The sequence below is a fragment of the Populus alba genome, chromosome 1 (genome assembly GCF_005239225.2).
Source record: "Populus alba chromosome 1, ASM523922v2, whole genome shotgun sequence".
Classification (NCBI taxonomy): domain Eukaryota; kingdom Viridiplantae; phylum Streptophyta; class Magnoliopsida; order Malpighiales; family Salicaceae; genus Populus; species Populus alba.
Window position 1 is genome coordinate 51,341,901 of NC_133284.1, and position 12,990 is coordinate 51,354,890.

Genomic DNA, 12,990 nt, shown 5'->3' on the forward strand with positions numbered 1-12,990 from the left:
ATTTTTTGAAATATAGATCAAGTTCTCATAGCTTTAATAAATTGGTTATAAATCTCAAAATACAAGTAAATAGGTATTTTTGAATTTTTATATGGAAATATGATATGATTTTTTTTATATTTTTAAGAGACTTGACCGTATGAAAATTAAAATAGATATTATTTTTTTTACTGAAATATTTTTTTTTTTTTTAGAGGGAACCGATTCATTTAATACCAAAAAAAGTATTTCACGTGTAAGTCACAATTTCAAATATTAAATATGAAAGGGTGAAAAAAATCAAAATTGATTGCAAGATCATCATCAAACCTTTGAAAATTTGACTAAAGCCACATTCAACGAAACACAATAATATGTTTTAAATAAAACAAGATATCAATTTAAAAACAAATTATTTTCTATTTGACATCAACTTAAAAACAAGCAAACACCACACCCCAAAATAAACTATGAATTAAAAAAAGGTTTTAATTGGCAATCACACTCCAAAAAAAGTAAACACACCATCCAACACAAATTATCAAATAAAAAATATACATCAGTTCAAATCAAATAATATCCAAACAATTCAAATATTATACAAAAACAATAATCATGTCTAAAATTCCATAACATCATAGTAATTTATCAAAAAATAATTTGAGATCATGAATCAACTTTCTAAAGGCTGGGAATTAATTGGAAAAGCTAACGCAACCAAGAAAACATTTATGGACGCATCGTGAATATGCCTGATCAAGACCCAACTTCACCATAGAGATTTCTTTAATTCTTTATGTCGCTCGTCACCCGCGTGATGTTGTTTTTGCAATTTTTTATTTCGTTGCTTGATTCATTAGGAGTTGTCACCTAATATTTAATTGAGGGCTACTAGGAAACCCTAGTATACTGGTTTTGTTAAAGATTCACGGGTAAGAGACTGGTTGTGGTTAGGAAATGTATTAGCACCCTTAACGAACCCTACCTGAGGTAAGCTGCTTCATGGCTTTGATGTGTTAAAGAAGTTTTAAAAATTTAGTTCATTCATCGAATATTAGAAATACAACTTACATGTAAGTTCATAATCCTTAACCGTGAGTAAATCAAAATATTAAATTCTTTTTTATTCTTTGCAATTTTATCATATAAAAAAAACATTCATAAACAAAATACAAACAACACATTTACTTTCACTATTTTTCTTTTCTTTTCTTTTCTTTTTTTTGGTACATCCACACTAAAAATTATAAAAAATTCAAAACGAAATAAAAATTACATTAAATAATTTAAAATTTACAAAATAGCCCCTAAAACTCCAGAAATTGCAAGGAAGGCCTTCTGCTGCTGCAAGAACAGTGACGGCGCGTCTCCTCCACATGCCACCACCACTGGCAGCGCTTAGGTCCACACGTCGCCGTCGATGAAGCCAACAAAACTGGTGGATTGAGAACGTCTTCTTCTTTTCTATCTTCCAACGCCAGCAGTGAGGGTCACCGTCACACAATAAAAAAAAAACGCACAAACAGCAGTCGGTTTTAATTTTTCTTTCCTTTACAAATTTGCTTCTCTTTCTCTTCTTCTCCGTTTTGGATCTACTTCTCTCTATAGATCAATTCTTTTCCTTTTCTTTTCCATTCTTCTCTGTTTCAGGTGGCGGCAAGACCAAGGGGGTCACTGGCTGCTAGGCTTTTTTCTGGTCTAGCCGGCGGAAATGGAGAAGAGATCTGTTGTCGGCTGCAGCTGCTGGAGCTGCTGTGGAGGTGGGAGAAGAAAGGAGCCGCTATGGGGCTAGTCTCCTGTGTCGGTGGGTGGTGGCTCTAGTGGAGAAGATGGGGCGGCTACGGTTTGGAGAAGGTCTGGTATGTAGAAAAAGGAGAGGAGGCAGTGTGGGGGGGCTAGTTTTGGCAGAGATGGAAACGACTGAGATGAAATGGCGTTAGGCAGGGGGGTGGCCTGTTGGCTAAGGGAGAAGAAGATAGGGCTACGGTGTGGAGGAGAAAAATTCAAACCGGGGAGGGGTTCTGTGTTGTTTTCTGAAAATGAGAGGAAATAGGGAAGATTAGTTATGGATTGAAGAGAAAATGAGAGCTGGTCTTGGTTTTTTTTTTTGGCCGAGGAGAAGAGGAGATTGAAGGGGAGATGGTGGAACCGAAGATGGTGAGCGGCGACTGCTATTTTGTTTCCAAGTGGAGGGGCGGCGCCAGCTGGTTTGAAGGAGATGAGTTTTAAGGATTAGGTTTCTCTTCTTCTTCTTTTTTTGTGTCTTTCTAAATGTGTAAAATTGTCCCCCCTTTTGTGTGTGTTAAAAGCTACTATTTATAGGCAAAATATTGTTTAGGCCTCAAAATTGATCCCTCAACTTTTATTTTTTGTAAATTTGATTTTTCTTGTATTTTTGAAAACAAGCAATATCAACGTCGACTCAATAAGGCAAATCAACGATTTTTAAAATAACGCGTGAAAAGTCGAACGCATTCGAAAAACCTTTAAAATTTTAATTTTTTTTAGACGACGTTAAAATGCTAAAAATGATGCAAATATTTTTAAAAATATATTTTTAAAAATTTTTATTATTTTTTACTATCTTTTTATTTTTTAAAAATTTTATTAAATAAATGGATAAAAAATTAGGTAATAACACTTTAACTACCTCAAAACAAAGACTAAAGAGAACTGTGCTTGTTCCTCAAGCTTCCATTTTGCACTTCGAAGCAATCACTTCTGATACTAATTGCACAGTACGGCATTCCATGATTGCCCATTCCATCATGGATAATCTTTTCTCTTCCTGTTGAAATGATATGTTAAAATGTGAACAAGCATCGAAGATTGCAACCATAAGGCGCAAACAATGAAGACTCACACCATTTTTTTGGCCAAGGTAGCAGATCAAGTTTCAAGACCTCTGTCTCCAGTACTATCCTATTGGCTTTGTAATATGGGACTTTTTTCACAACATCATCAGGATCATCCCTGGCACGAACATGATCCATGGAGAGTAGGGCCTACAGATGATAGTTTTGGCAAAACAATGAACTATATGCAATTCCACCAAGTACATATTTAAACTCCAAAAAGTTTGATTAACAAGAAAATCTAAGCAATTAGGAAAGAACGAAGAAAAACTATTATTATAGCATAATTTATTACTCCATACACATCGTAGACCTTATGACAGATTGACATAACTGGTCCCCGATTAGTGTCAAATATAACTATTTATCATGGTTAAATGAAAAGAAAAAAAATATTTTAAAAAACAAAAAAATAAATAAAAGCTTGACCCATTGTAGGTTTTGTGATTTATATTTTCCAATATAGCTAAAAAAAAACATGTCAAGTTTAAGTTTAAAAAGAGGTCTACTTGTGTTAATTTATTTGTTTAACGAAAACAATCATTATATTTTATCTGACTATTAAATCATTTTTAAATTTTACTAGAAAATTCTACAACTTTTATTTTATATTATTAACACATTGTATCTCTTCGAGGTTGGAAAGGCTTTTAAATTAGGACTTAAGAACATATTGTCTCTTTTAATGTTAGTATTTTCCATTATATTTTGGCATATTATATTTTGATTGAGAATAAATGGCGTGAGTAGAGTTTATCCAGCCCTTCTCGTGAACTTCTATCGTCTTATTTTAAAAGACACATTCAACCTCGACTTGCTTTAAGCTTATATGGAAACATTTGTGAATATGGAGACCGACCCACAAAATTGGGAAGTAGGAAAACCAGTTGAAATTTGCTTCATAAATGGGTTGGCTAAAACAAGGTGGCCACAGCACAGAATAAATACAACAATAACAATCTTAGGTTTACAAGGAAACCCAGAAAGACTATATGCTCTTGTTTTGATCTTAAATGCACCAAACGATCTCATAAAGAAGATCACACATTTAAACAACGCAGTTCATGATTAGATTCTTCTAATGGAAGAAGATAATCTTACTTCCTGCAAGTGCTCCCAACCAGGTTTTCTCTTTGCTATCATATCTCCTAGCTGATCATGCCTCATTGACGTCTAAGCCCAATGCAGGAAACCCCAAATTGTAGACAGAACCAACGGTGACAATATTGTTTTTGAGGCAGGGAGTATTGCCCAGAGATATAATAACTAGCCACACGAGGTGATGTTAGATTGGAAAGAGGTGGCAATTGGCTTGAATAGCAACTAGAACGCAGAGAGACTGGACTAATTATATAACGCATATTGTATATTTAATAAGATCAATAAAAAAAATTCACAAAACTCCACGCTTGCATTTGATCTGAGTAGAAAAGACCAAGAATCCACAGGCCATCTGAAGAAGACAATGAATGTTCTCAATTGCTAGGAACTCGTTAATGGGTATCCTCCCTACACTTAAGAATTGTTTAATTCATGCGAGACTAGTAGTTGTAAAACCCTACCTAGTAATGCTTCAAGAATTTTTACCCGGTAAAATAAATATTTTTTTATAATAATTAAAAGGATGTTGTTTTAATTATTTAAAAAAAATACGTTAAGAATTGAATTGAGTATATCAAACTTAGATTAATTAGTTTATCGAATTAACCTCTGTTTTTTATTTGGTCAACCAATTCTTTTTAATATTTTTTATTTAACTTGGATTGTTTTTGGATTCCAGATCTACCCACCTTCCATCTAGATTTTAAAACTATAGTATGAAGTCAAGGGATGACTAATTTGATCAGGCTTATATTTTACTAGCAAATTTAACACACGAATTAAATAAATAAATAGGCAATTGAATGCCTTATATATTTTATTTTATTTTAGTTTAACGTGGATGTCCGGGCCAGCTTGCGCGCACCTTGACTAATCTCACGGGTCCTGAAGTTAACAACCATGTAAGCCTCCAGTGGCCATCGTATGAGCAAGTCCAGGGCTCGAACCTAAGACCACAGAGGGAGCAAACCTCTTGGTCCCAAGCTCTTACCACTGGGCCACCACCTAGATGGTTACGATAACTGGTTTATAATTACGATAACTGGCTTCCTACGGGCTGGTTAAAGTAATAATGCAACAAGACTTTCTATATCTTAGGGAAGAGGCAAATAAGCTTCAAAAACTTAAGGTTGTATGGCTTTTTAAATAACCTTAAGTATATTTGGTAGTGTGATAGTGATTGCTTTTTAAATAACTTTTTCATATCGAAATGGATGTCAATGATATTTTTTTATTTTTAAAAAATTATTTTTGACATCAGCACATCAAAACGATCCAAAACATATAAACCGTATTAAATTTTAACAAAAAAATTAAACTTTTTAGGAACGCGGCTTGCACCGCGTTCCCAAACAGTCTCTTAATCGGTTAAGTAAAAGACAATTCTTTAATAGTATCACCCGTGTAATATGATGATTCATGTTTGTAAAATAAATAAATAAATAAATAAATAAATCATGGTATGCGGAAATTGAAATTCAAAGCAAAAAATTGATCTTCCTAGCTAGCGTTCAATTTTCGATGAACTCCAAGCATATACTATAAGGATTCGATGCCAAAATGGTATGCGGAAATTGAAATTCAAAGCAAAAAATTGATCTTCCTAGCTAGCGTTCAATTTTCGATGAACTCCAAGCATATACTATAAGGATTCGATGCCATCTATAATTGCATTTTGTGGCCAGTAGGTCCACAAGTATCAGGCGGCTTTGCCAGCATCAAAGGGCTGGTGGTCTGTCTGAAAAGTTGGTACGACATTATTTTAGATGAGGTGCTGGCCCTGCCTAAAAGGTGTTCTCTAGGTATAGTCTCAGGCACCCACTATTTGGCCCCAATAATTATGATTTCAGACTGTTCTTTTCTGTTGGTTTTGAATTTGTTGTTACTTGTTAATGTCCCATAAACAGGAGTTTTCCTGTAGGCAAACTTTAAAAAAAATATGGAGATAAACTTTAAAATGATTAAATTAGAGGGACATATGAAAAATTATGATATTCTTAGAAAGGCAAAATGCTTAATTACTACAGAAATTTGAAGTTCCGAAAGAAAAACTTAGAATTTAAGCTTGAAAGAGAGCTACATACTTTTCTCACCCAATATACATAATTTGATTTTTCTATCTGTAATTAGGTTATATTGGACAATTATTTATCGCTTAAGTGAGAGTACTTTTGAGTGTTACAAATACATGATGTATACCTCTTTTCATCAATAATTATCTAAATGTTATTATATGTCTCATGACCCAATTTGAATTTCTCTAAAATTATCTTTTTTTTTCTTTTTAAAATATTTTAAAAAATAAAAATAAATTGAAAAAAAAACAAACAAAGAAAAACTAGTAACTTTGTAAGAGCAAGCTAAAAAGGGTTTCAAACACATGGAGAAACAAAACTGGAATTTTAGAAAAAATTAGGAGTCCAATTATACCTCTATTATACTTGAAATTGAAAAACAATGCAAATTAAAAGTCAAATTAAATGATTTATTGGATGAATCTGTATAAAAAATTAAATATAAAGACTTAATTAGACTTTTAATAGATTAATTTGATTTAATCACGGGCTCAATTAAGAATTTAACTATAAACTTTAATATTTGGCAAGTACTTTTTTATGAGTTAAGAGATGAGATCCCTTACCTCTCTTGTTGGCGACTAAATTTTATAGAAGCTTATTCCACGACTTAGAGGGTGTTTGGTTTGAAGGTGACTTCAGCTCTTTTTTTTATAGGACCCACACAAAAAGAATGTATTTTTAGCTTTTAAAAATGTGGTTTGCGCTTTAAAAGGGTTATACCTTTAGAAAAAAAATCACTACACCTTCCACCCAACACACACTTTACTTTTCTCAAGACAAAGATCAGATTTAAGGGTTGTAAGGCTATTTATAGCTCGATAAACTAACTTATGTTATGAAAAGATTTTTAATTGTTAAATAAAAAAGAGAGCTTCATAGATTTAGAAAACTATGCTTATTTGGTCGTGTTGTTCAACCAATAAAAATTGTGTTTAAATTTATTAAATCTTGTGATAAAACTTAAAAGGTTGTTTGAAAGAAAAGTAACACATAAAAAAATATGTTGAAAAAAACACAGGTTTGGACGCACTAGGTGAGCAAGCTATGGGGGCCTCACCTTGCCCGAGCCCAAGTAAGCTGTGGCTTTAGGCCCAAAGCCGAAGGTCTTTTTTTTCGATATTCTTATCTAACATAATCTATTAATAAATAAAACTTTAAAGGAGTAGGTTTAAATTATGAAGACAATATTTTAAAAAATTAAACACATTAAATTAGTAGAAAATAATCTGATATTGACCCAGCCCAAGCTCTATCCTCTGTAAACGGGCTTGGCCTGGTGGTGTTTGTTTTCAAACACTGAGTGGAAACATGTGAATTGACCTTGGAATGGGTGACGCAGGGAAGAAAGTGCGAGCCCAATTAAATATTCCCTCAGACGTAGTCCTGTAATTTGAATTAAAAATTTAGCGCCCAGCACCTCACACTGAGTCCCCACAAAATTTTCAAATTTGAGTGGCTGAAAAGGCTAGATAATAATTGCACTTGCTTTTCCAATTGTGCTCGCATTTACCATTCATGTGATTTCTCTTAAGATACCCCTTCACCAAAATGTAGCTTTACATGTTTTTTTTTTTTTTTCTGAGAAATAATGTTCATTATGTTAAATTTACTATTTTGTTAAACCTTATCGTTTTGATTTAATTTATAACGAGAATTAACTCGAATTGCTATAGGATGTATAAAGGATAATGTGGTAATTTAGCTATATAAATCATTGGTCTTATTCATGTCATTTGTGAGATTAATAGCATGTCAGTTTTACTTAACGTCAAATTTTATGAAAGGTAAAACATTTGTTATTTTCCAACTAAATATCATGGATTTAAATATATGAATTATATGGTTTAATTGTTGAGATTTTAACAAGATATTAGTAAAAATCTAGTTTTTTTTTTTTAAATACGACACCATTTTATATATTCTTTTAGAAAGATTAGCCTTCAATTTAATCTATTATATTTTAAAAAAAAAATTTTAATTAATTCAAGTTAATTTATCAAATTATTACCAAGATTTCAGTTATTCCAATTCCTAAATTAGATATTATAAATATAATTTTTTATCTTTTCAGCTATAAAACTTGTTATTAAAAATAAACTGAAATTTGATAAGAATGTCAAATTTAATTGATTAAAACAATATAAAAAACACGCAAATGAATAATTAAAACACTTAAAACCAAATATATTGAAACACAAAATGTTTCAATACTCCATTGATCTATAAAAACCTTGTTGCTTATAACAATAAATCTAGTTATAATTAATTAATCAACGAAATTACAAAATGTAAATTTTAAGGCAGCAATAAAAGCAGATTTCTCATAATAATAATAATAATAAAATATAGTGAGATGAGATCTAGAAAATTCATTTAAAATTCCCTTCCTAAAAAAGTCATCCCCTGTATCTAACCCTGTGTCATCACTATCTGTGACTACTCTTGCTTTCCCTCTCAGTCTACTTCAAATTTCAAACACCAAAACAAGTTGAAGCCATCAACAACACTCTGCAGCTACCACCACCATCATCATGGGCTGTGTATCTTCTAATCTACTTAACAATGAGGATGAGTTCGCTCAACTAGGCAGCTCAGCGCTAAGTCACCACATAGTTTCACTCACTTCAACCACTTATGGCCTCCTCAATCTTGACCCGTTACCACCACCAACACCACCACCACAAGCCACCACAACTCCTCCAACACCATCACCTCGGTTCACTCTTGGCTCCATCTTCCCTACCCCTCTTACAGAACCCAAGTCCAAACCAGAAATCATTGATTCTTGGGAACTTATGTCTGGTCTTGACACCGATAGCTTTCGTTTCTCTCCCATTATCAAGAAAGACCACGAAAGTTCCCATTTTTCATCCTTTTTCAAGAAACATCAAGAAACTCCTTTATTTAGCAAAGAAAACACCAGTCCAAAACTTCTTTTGAAGGATAGCTCTTTAGTTACCAAGAAGTGCCAAGAAAGTCCTTTATCTAGCCAAGAAAACAAGAACCCAAATTTTCTTTTGAGGGACAGTACAGGTTTAATTGATAAATTTGAGAGCCTATGTCCACCCAGTGGAGAAGACAGAGTTGTGATCTACACAACGACTTTGAGAGGCATAAGAAAGACTTTTGAAGCTTGTAATGTAGTACGTGCAGCATTTGAAGGGTTTGGTGTGTTGATTTGTGAGAGAGATGTCTCCATGGACAAAGGGTTTAAAGAGGAGTTAATGGAATTAATGATAGGGAAAGAGAGAGAGGCAATGGTGCCGCCAAGGGTTTTTGTTAAAGGAAGGTACATGGGTGGTGCTGAGGAAGTGATGAGACTAGTTGAGGAAGGGATAATGGGAGATGTTTTAGAAGGGTTGCCTAAGAAGGGAGTAAAGGGTGTGTGTGAAGGGTGCGGAGATGTGAGGTTTCTGCCTTGTTTTTCTTGTAACGGGAGTTGTAAGATGGTGATGGTGGTTAAGGAGGAGCTGGGGCAGAAACAAGGGAGGACTGTTGTGCTTAGATGCCCTGATTGTAATGAGAATGGTTTGGTGCTTTGTCCCATTTGTAGCTGATGCTCCAACTTCCAGTCTGTTGTATCCTGAAGTCCTATGTTGTATCATCATAAGTAAGTTATCTCAATTTACTTGTTTTGAATTTGAGCTGAAATGATAATGATCTGTATCGAATTGATGCGAATCCTATTGAATGTGGTCTATGTGTCAATACATGATCAATTTACTTTGCTTAGATTCAATAGTTTTAGATGATTCAACAAATTGTGGAAATGGGATTATCAAATTTCTGCTGTTACATTTGGGACAAGGAGGCTAATGAATTGAAATGATCGACTCTAAAACAAAGATGTAAAACTTGTTCAGAATATGGGGAAGAACTTAAATTGATTGGTTTTTGTAGCATTGACTGTTATGTTGTTAAATATTCTTTTTGATGGTTCGCTTCCTTATGTTAGATCTTGAGCATGATATATACATTGTCTCTTACACAAGATTTGGGACTATTGTTATAGAGAGAGTTGCAAGATTTTTTTTATTTTTTTATGATGCGCTTAATCATGCTAAAGGTTAAAGTCTAGGTTGATCTAGTGTAGAATTATAAGGTAATCTTAAAGCACCAAGAGGGAAGCTTCCCATAGTGCTTTCACCTATTTCAATTGTAAAGGAGGAGTTACTGGTTACACTCTAGGAACTCATATAGTCTCAGATTGTTTGATGTTATTGTTTTTCTTTTTTTATGTATTTGAATATATGCAGAGTCAAGCGTTAAATGCCTCAAACTAGGGAAGTGTTAAATTTACCAAATCCTACTCATAGCCACAGTAACATTTTTTGATGGCTTTGATTTTATTTCTGGAAAAAATTCCCAGATGACTTGACTGATACTGAGCTCGGTGTGATTTCGAACATGCTGATTTACATCTTGGCAACAGCAGCATAGTCTTACATCGTAAAATTTGCCTTCTCTTCATTTTCCTTAGAAGTACTAGGAACGCAATTATGTATCTTTGGTTTTCTATAGCACCATGTTCTTTGCACACTTTAGAATCATTTTGAACCGCAGAATTACAGTACAACATCATTGTGCAAATGGGAGGTGTTTAAAGGCGAGCACTTAGAGTTTGTTTTGCCAAACTTTTTCGTAGCTTGAAGAGAGAGCATTAAAAACTGAAGTTTCAAGGCCATTGCATCTTATTGATTTTGACTGTTGAATTTAACCTTAAAAAAGGTTTTTTCCATAGATTACTGAAAGAAGACAGAAAACGTGACAGATAATGATTGCATTGGGTTACTTCACCTAGGGTTCATTGCAGTAAGAGCATCAGTTTTCATTGTTTTCATGTGAAACATGATGCAAGTGCGAGTGTACTGTTATGATTTTTATTGCTTACCACCATTAATTGTAACTGAAAATCTGTTCAAAATTTATGGGGTTTGGTTTTGTGATTCATCCATTCTGTTTGTGGGCCACAAGCATGGATGTGTATGTGGTGTTTATAGCAAAAGCGTGTATTGTTTGGTTTGAACTTAAAAGCTGAACGGAACATTAAATTATTGGTTAATCATGCATAAAAAAATATTAGATTATTGGTTACTCATGCATATAAAAGATGTATGTGCAAAGAAATGAACTAAAATTGATCAAAATATAGGGGTTAAGAAAATATTCTTTTCAAAAACACGAAAAACATTACCTAAAATCTAGAAAAAATGCTCAGAAATGGCAGCCACTACCAAGCTCAGAAATGGGCATTTTGGTTTCTAAGACATGCATTTTTTACCATAATATGTCACAATATCATATACAAATATGTTTGAATTTAAAAAAAAAAAACAAAAAAAAAACATTAAAATCAAATAAGAGGTATCAAATAAAGAAATACATAAACTTAAAACATGCAATATGTTCACACAACATGGATTTAAAATTGGTTTTTTCATTGAACTCATTTTATGCATGAAAAAACCTAGCAAACCAAGGAGCTTTAACATGTATAGTTTAATTAAACAAAAACTAGAACAACATTATATATCATAAACAAACTTAAACAACAACTTTAATGCATCAAAAACATAAAACAAATCAAAATAACTTCATTAAATAAAAATCACTGCAACAAAAAGGTGAATACAACATTATTTGTCGAGCATTCAAACCACTTTTCTATGCTTATAAACATAAATATAAAATAAAAAACAACAAAAGTAGGTCACTGAAAACCTCATTTTGGATTAAAAAAAAATATACCTAGAAAAACTACCATCAAGGCCTAAAAAAAGTTATTTAAAAGAGTTATTTGGTCTCTTTTTAAGTAAATATTTTCTAAAAATTTCAAGAGAATCTCCTTTATATTTTTAATACCAAGTTATCAACTCAAAATCAAAACCTATAATAATGACCACAAACTCATCCACTATAAATAAACATCGCAACTCCACTAAACACATCAATTTCAATATCCCCTGTAGTTTTTTTTATATATATATATATATATATATATATATATTAGTTAACCTTGTATGATTTCATATACAATATTTAAAACTAATTTATTTACAATAACATTAATTTCTTAGGACACAAACACATTCAAAATATAAATACAACAAAACTATATTACCAGTTAAAGTAAAGGCATTATTCTTAATTACATACCCGGCAAAAGAATAACTTTAAATATTTTAAAATTTCTTAACTTACAGGGAATATAAAATATAATATCAATACTTCCAATACAAAAATTAACTTAAACAAGGATTTTCATATATGCTTCTACTTTCCAGCTTGAGGGTGCGATGTACCTAACAACATATTTATATAACATGTGAACATTTGGTAAAAACTAGAAAATTTACACTTATTAATAATACACAATTTAAATAAGGGTTATTTGTAGCATACATATTAATATACATACACTAGTTCATTAAATGAAGTACTTATCGTCAATATATTAATTTAATCTAAATTTTAATTTTTTGCCAATCCTTTACTAGATATCTTCTTCATTAACTAGGATATGACTTTCTTAAGTTGTCTATTAATTAGTATATTATATCTGATGTTTAGGTAAGAAAGAAAAGGAAAATAGTTCAACCAATTAACCAGGAAATAATCTTTCAACATGTCCATTTAACAGGGTATTATTTCCATTAACCAAAAAAATAATCTTTCGCAATGCCCATTTATTTAAAAGGGCATTATTTCCATTATTTTTATTTCACAATTTCTACATTAAAATTGCAATCAAAGGAAATGTCTTCTAAAATACTAAATTAAACAATTAATTTATTATAGGGTATTTAACACCTACCTAGTATTTGTGGGCATGAAATGATCCCTTATTGTTGATTAGGTCCTACAACCTCTTCTGCACCAACACAAAAATCAACATGTCAATTATTATTCATATCCAAATAATAAAAATCTCATTTCATTTTAAGTTAAGAAGAATAAAATTCTCCATTTTAAATCTT

At 32.0% G+C, this 12,990-nt stretch overlaps 1 protein-coding gene across 1 annotated transcript; it reads left to right on the forward strand.

Annotated features, from left to right (window-relative positions):
- Positions 1-8,406: 8,406 nt before the first annotated feature.
- On the forward strand, positions 8,407-10,988 carry LOC118042469 (uncharacterized protein At5g39865). Its single transcript, XM_035050155.2, has one exon. It carries the CDS (start codon positions 8,545-8,547, stop codon positions 9,568-9,570), a length of 1,026 nt encoding a protein of 341 aa, XP_034906046.1. The 5' UTR covers positions 8,407-8,544; the 3' UTR covers positions 9,571-10,988.
- Positions 10,989-12,990: the final 2,002 nt, after the last annotated feature.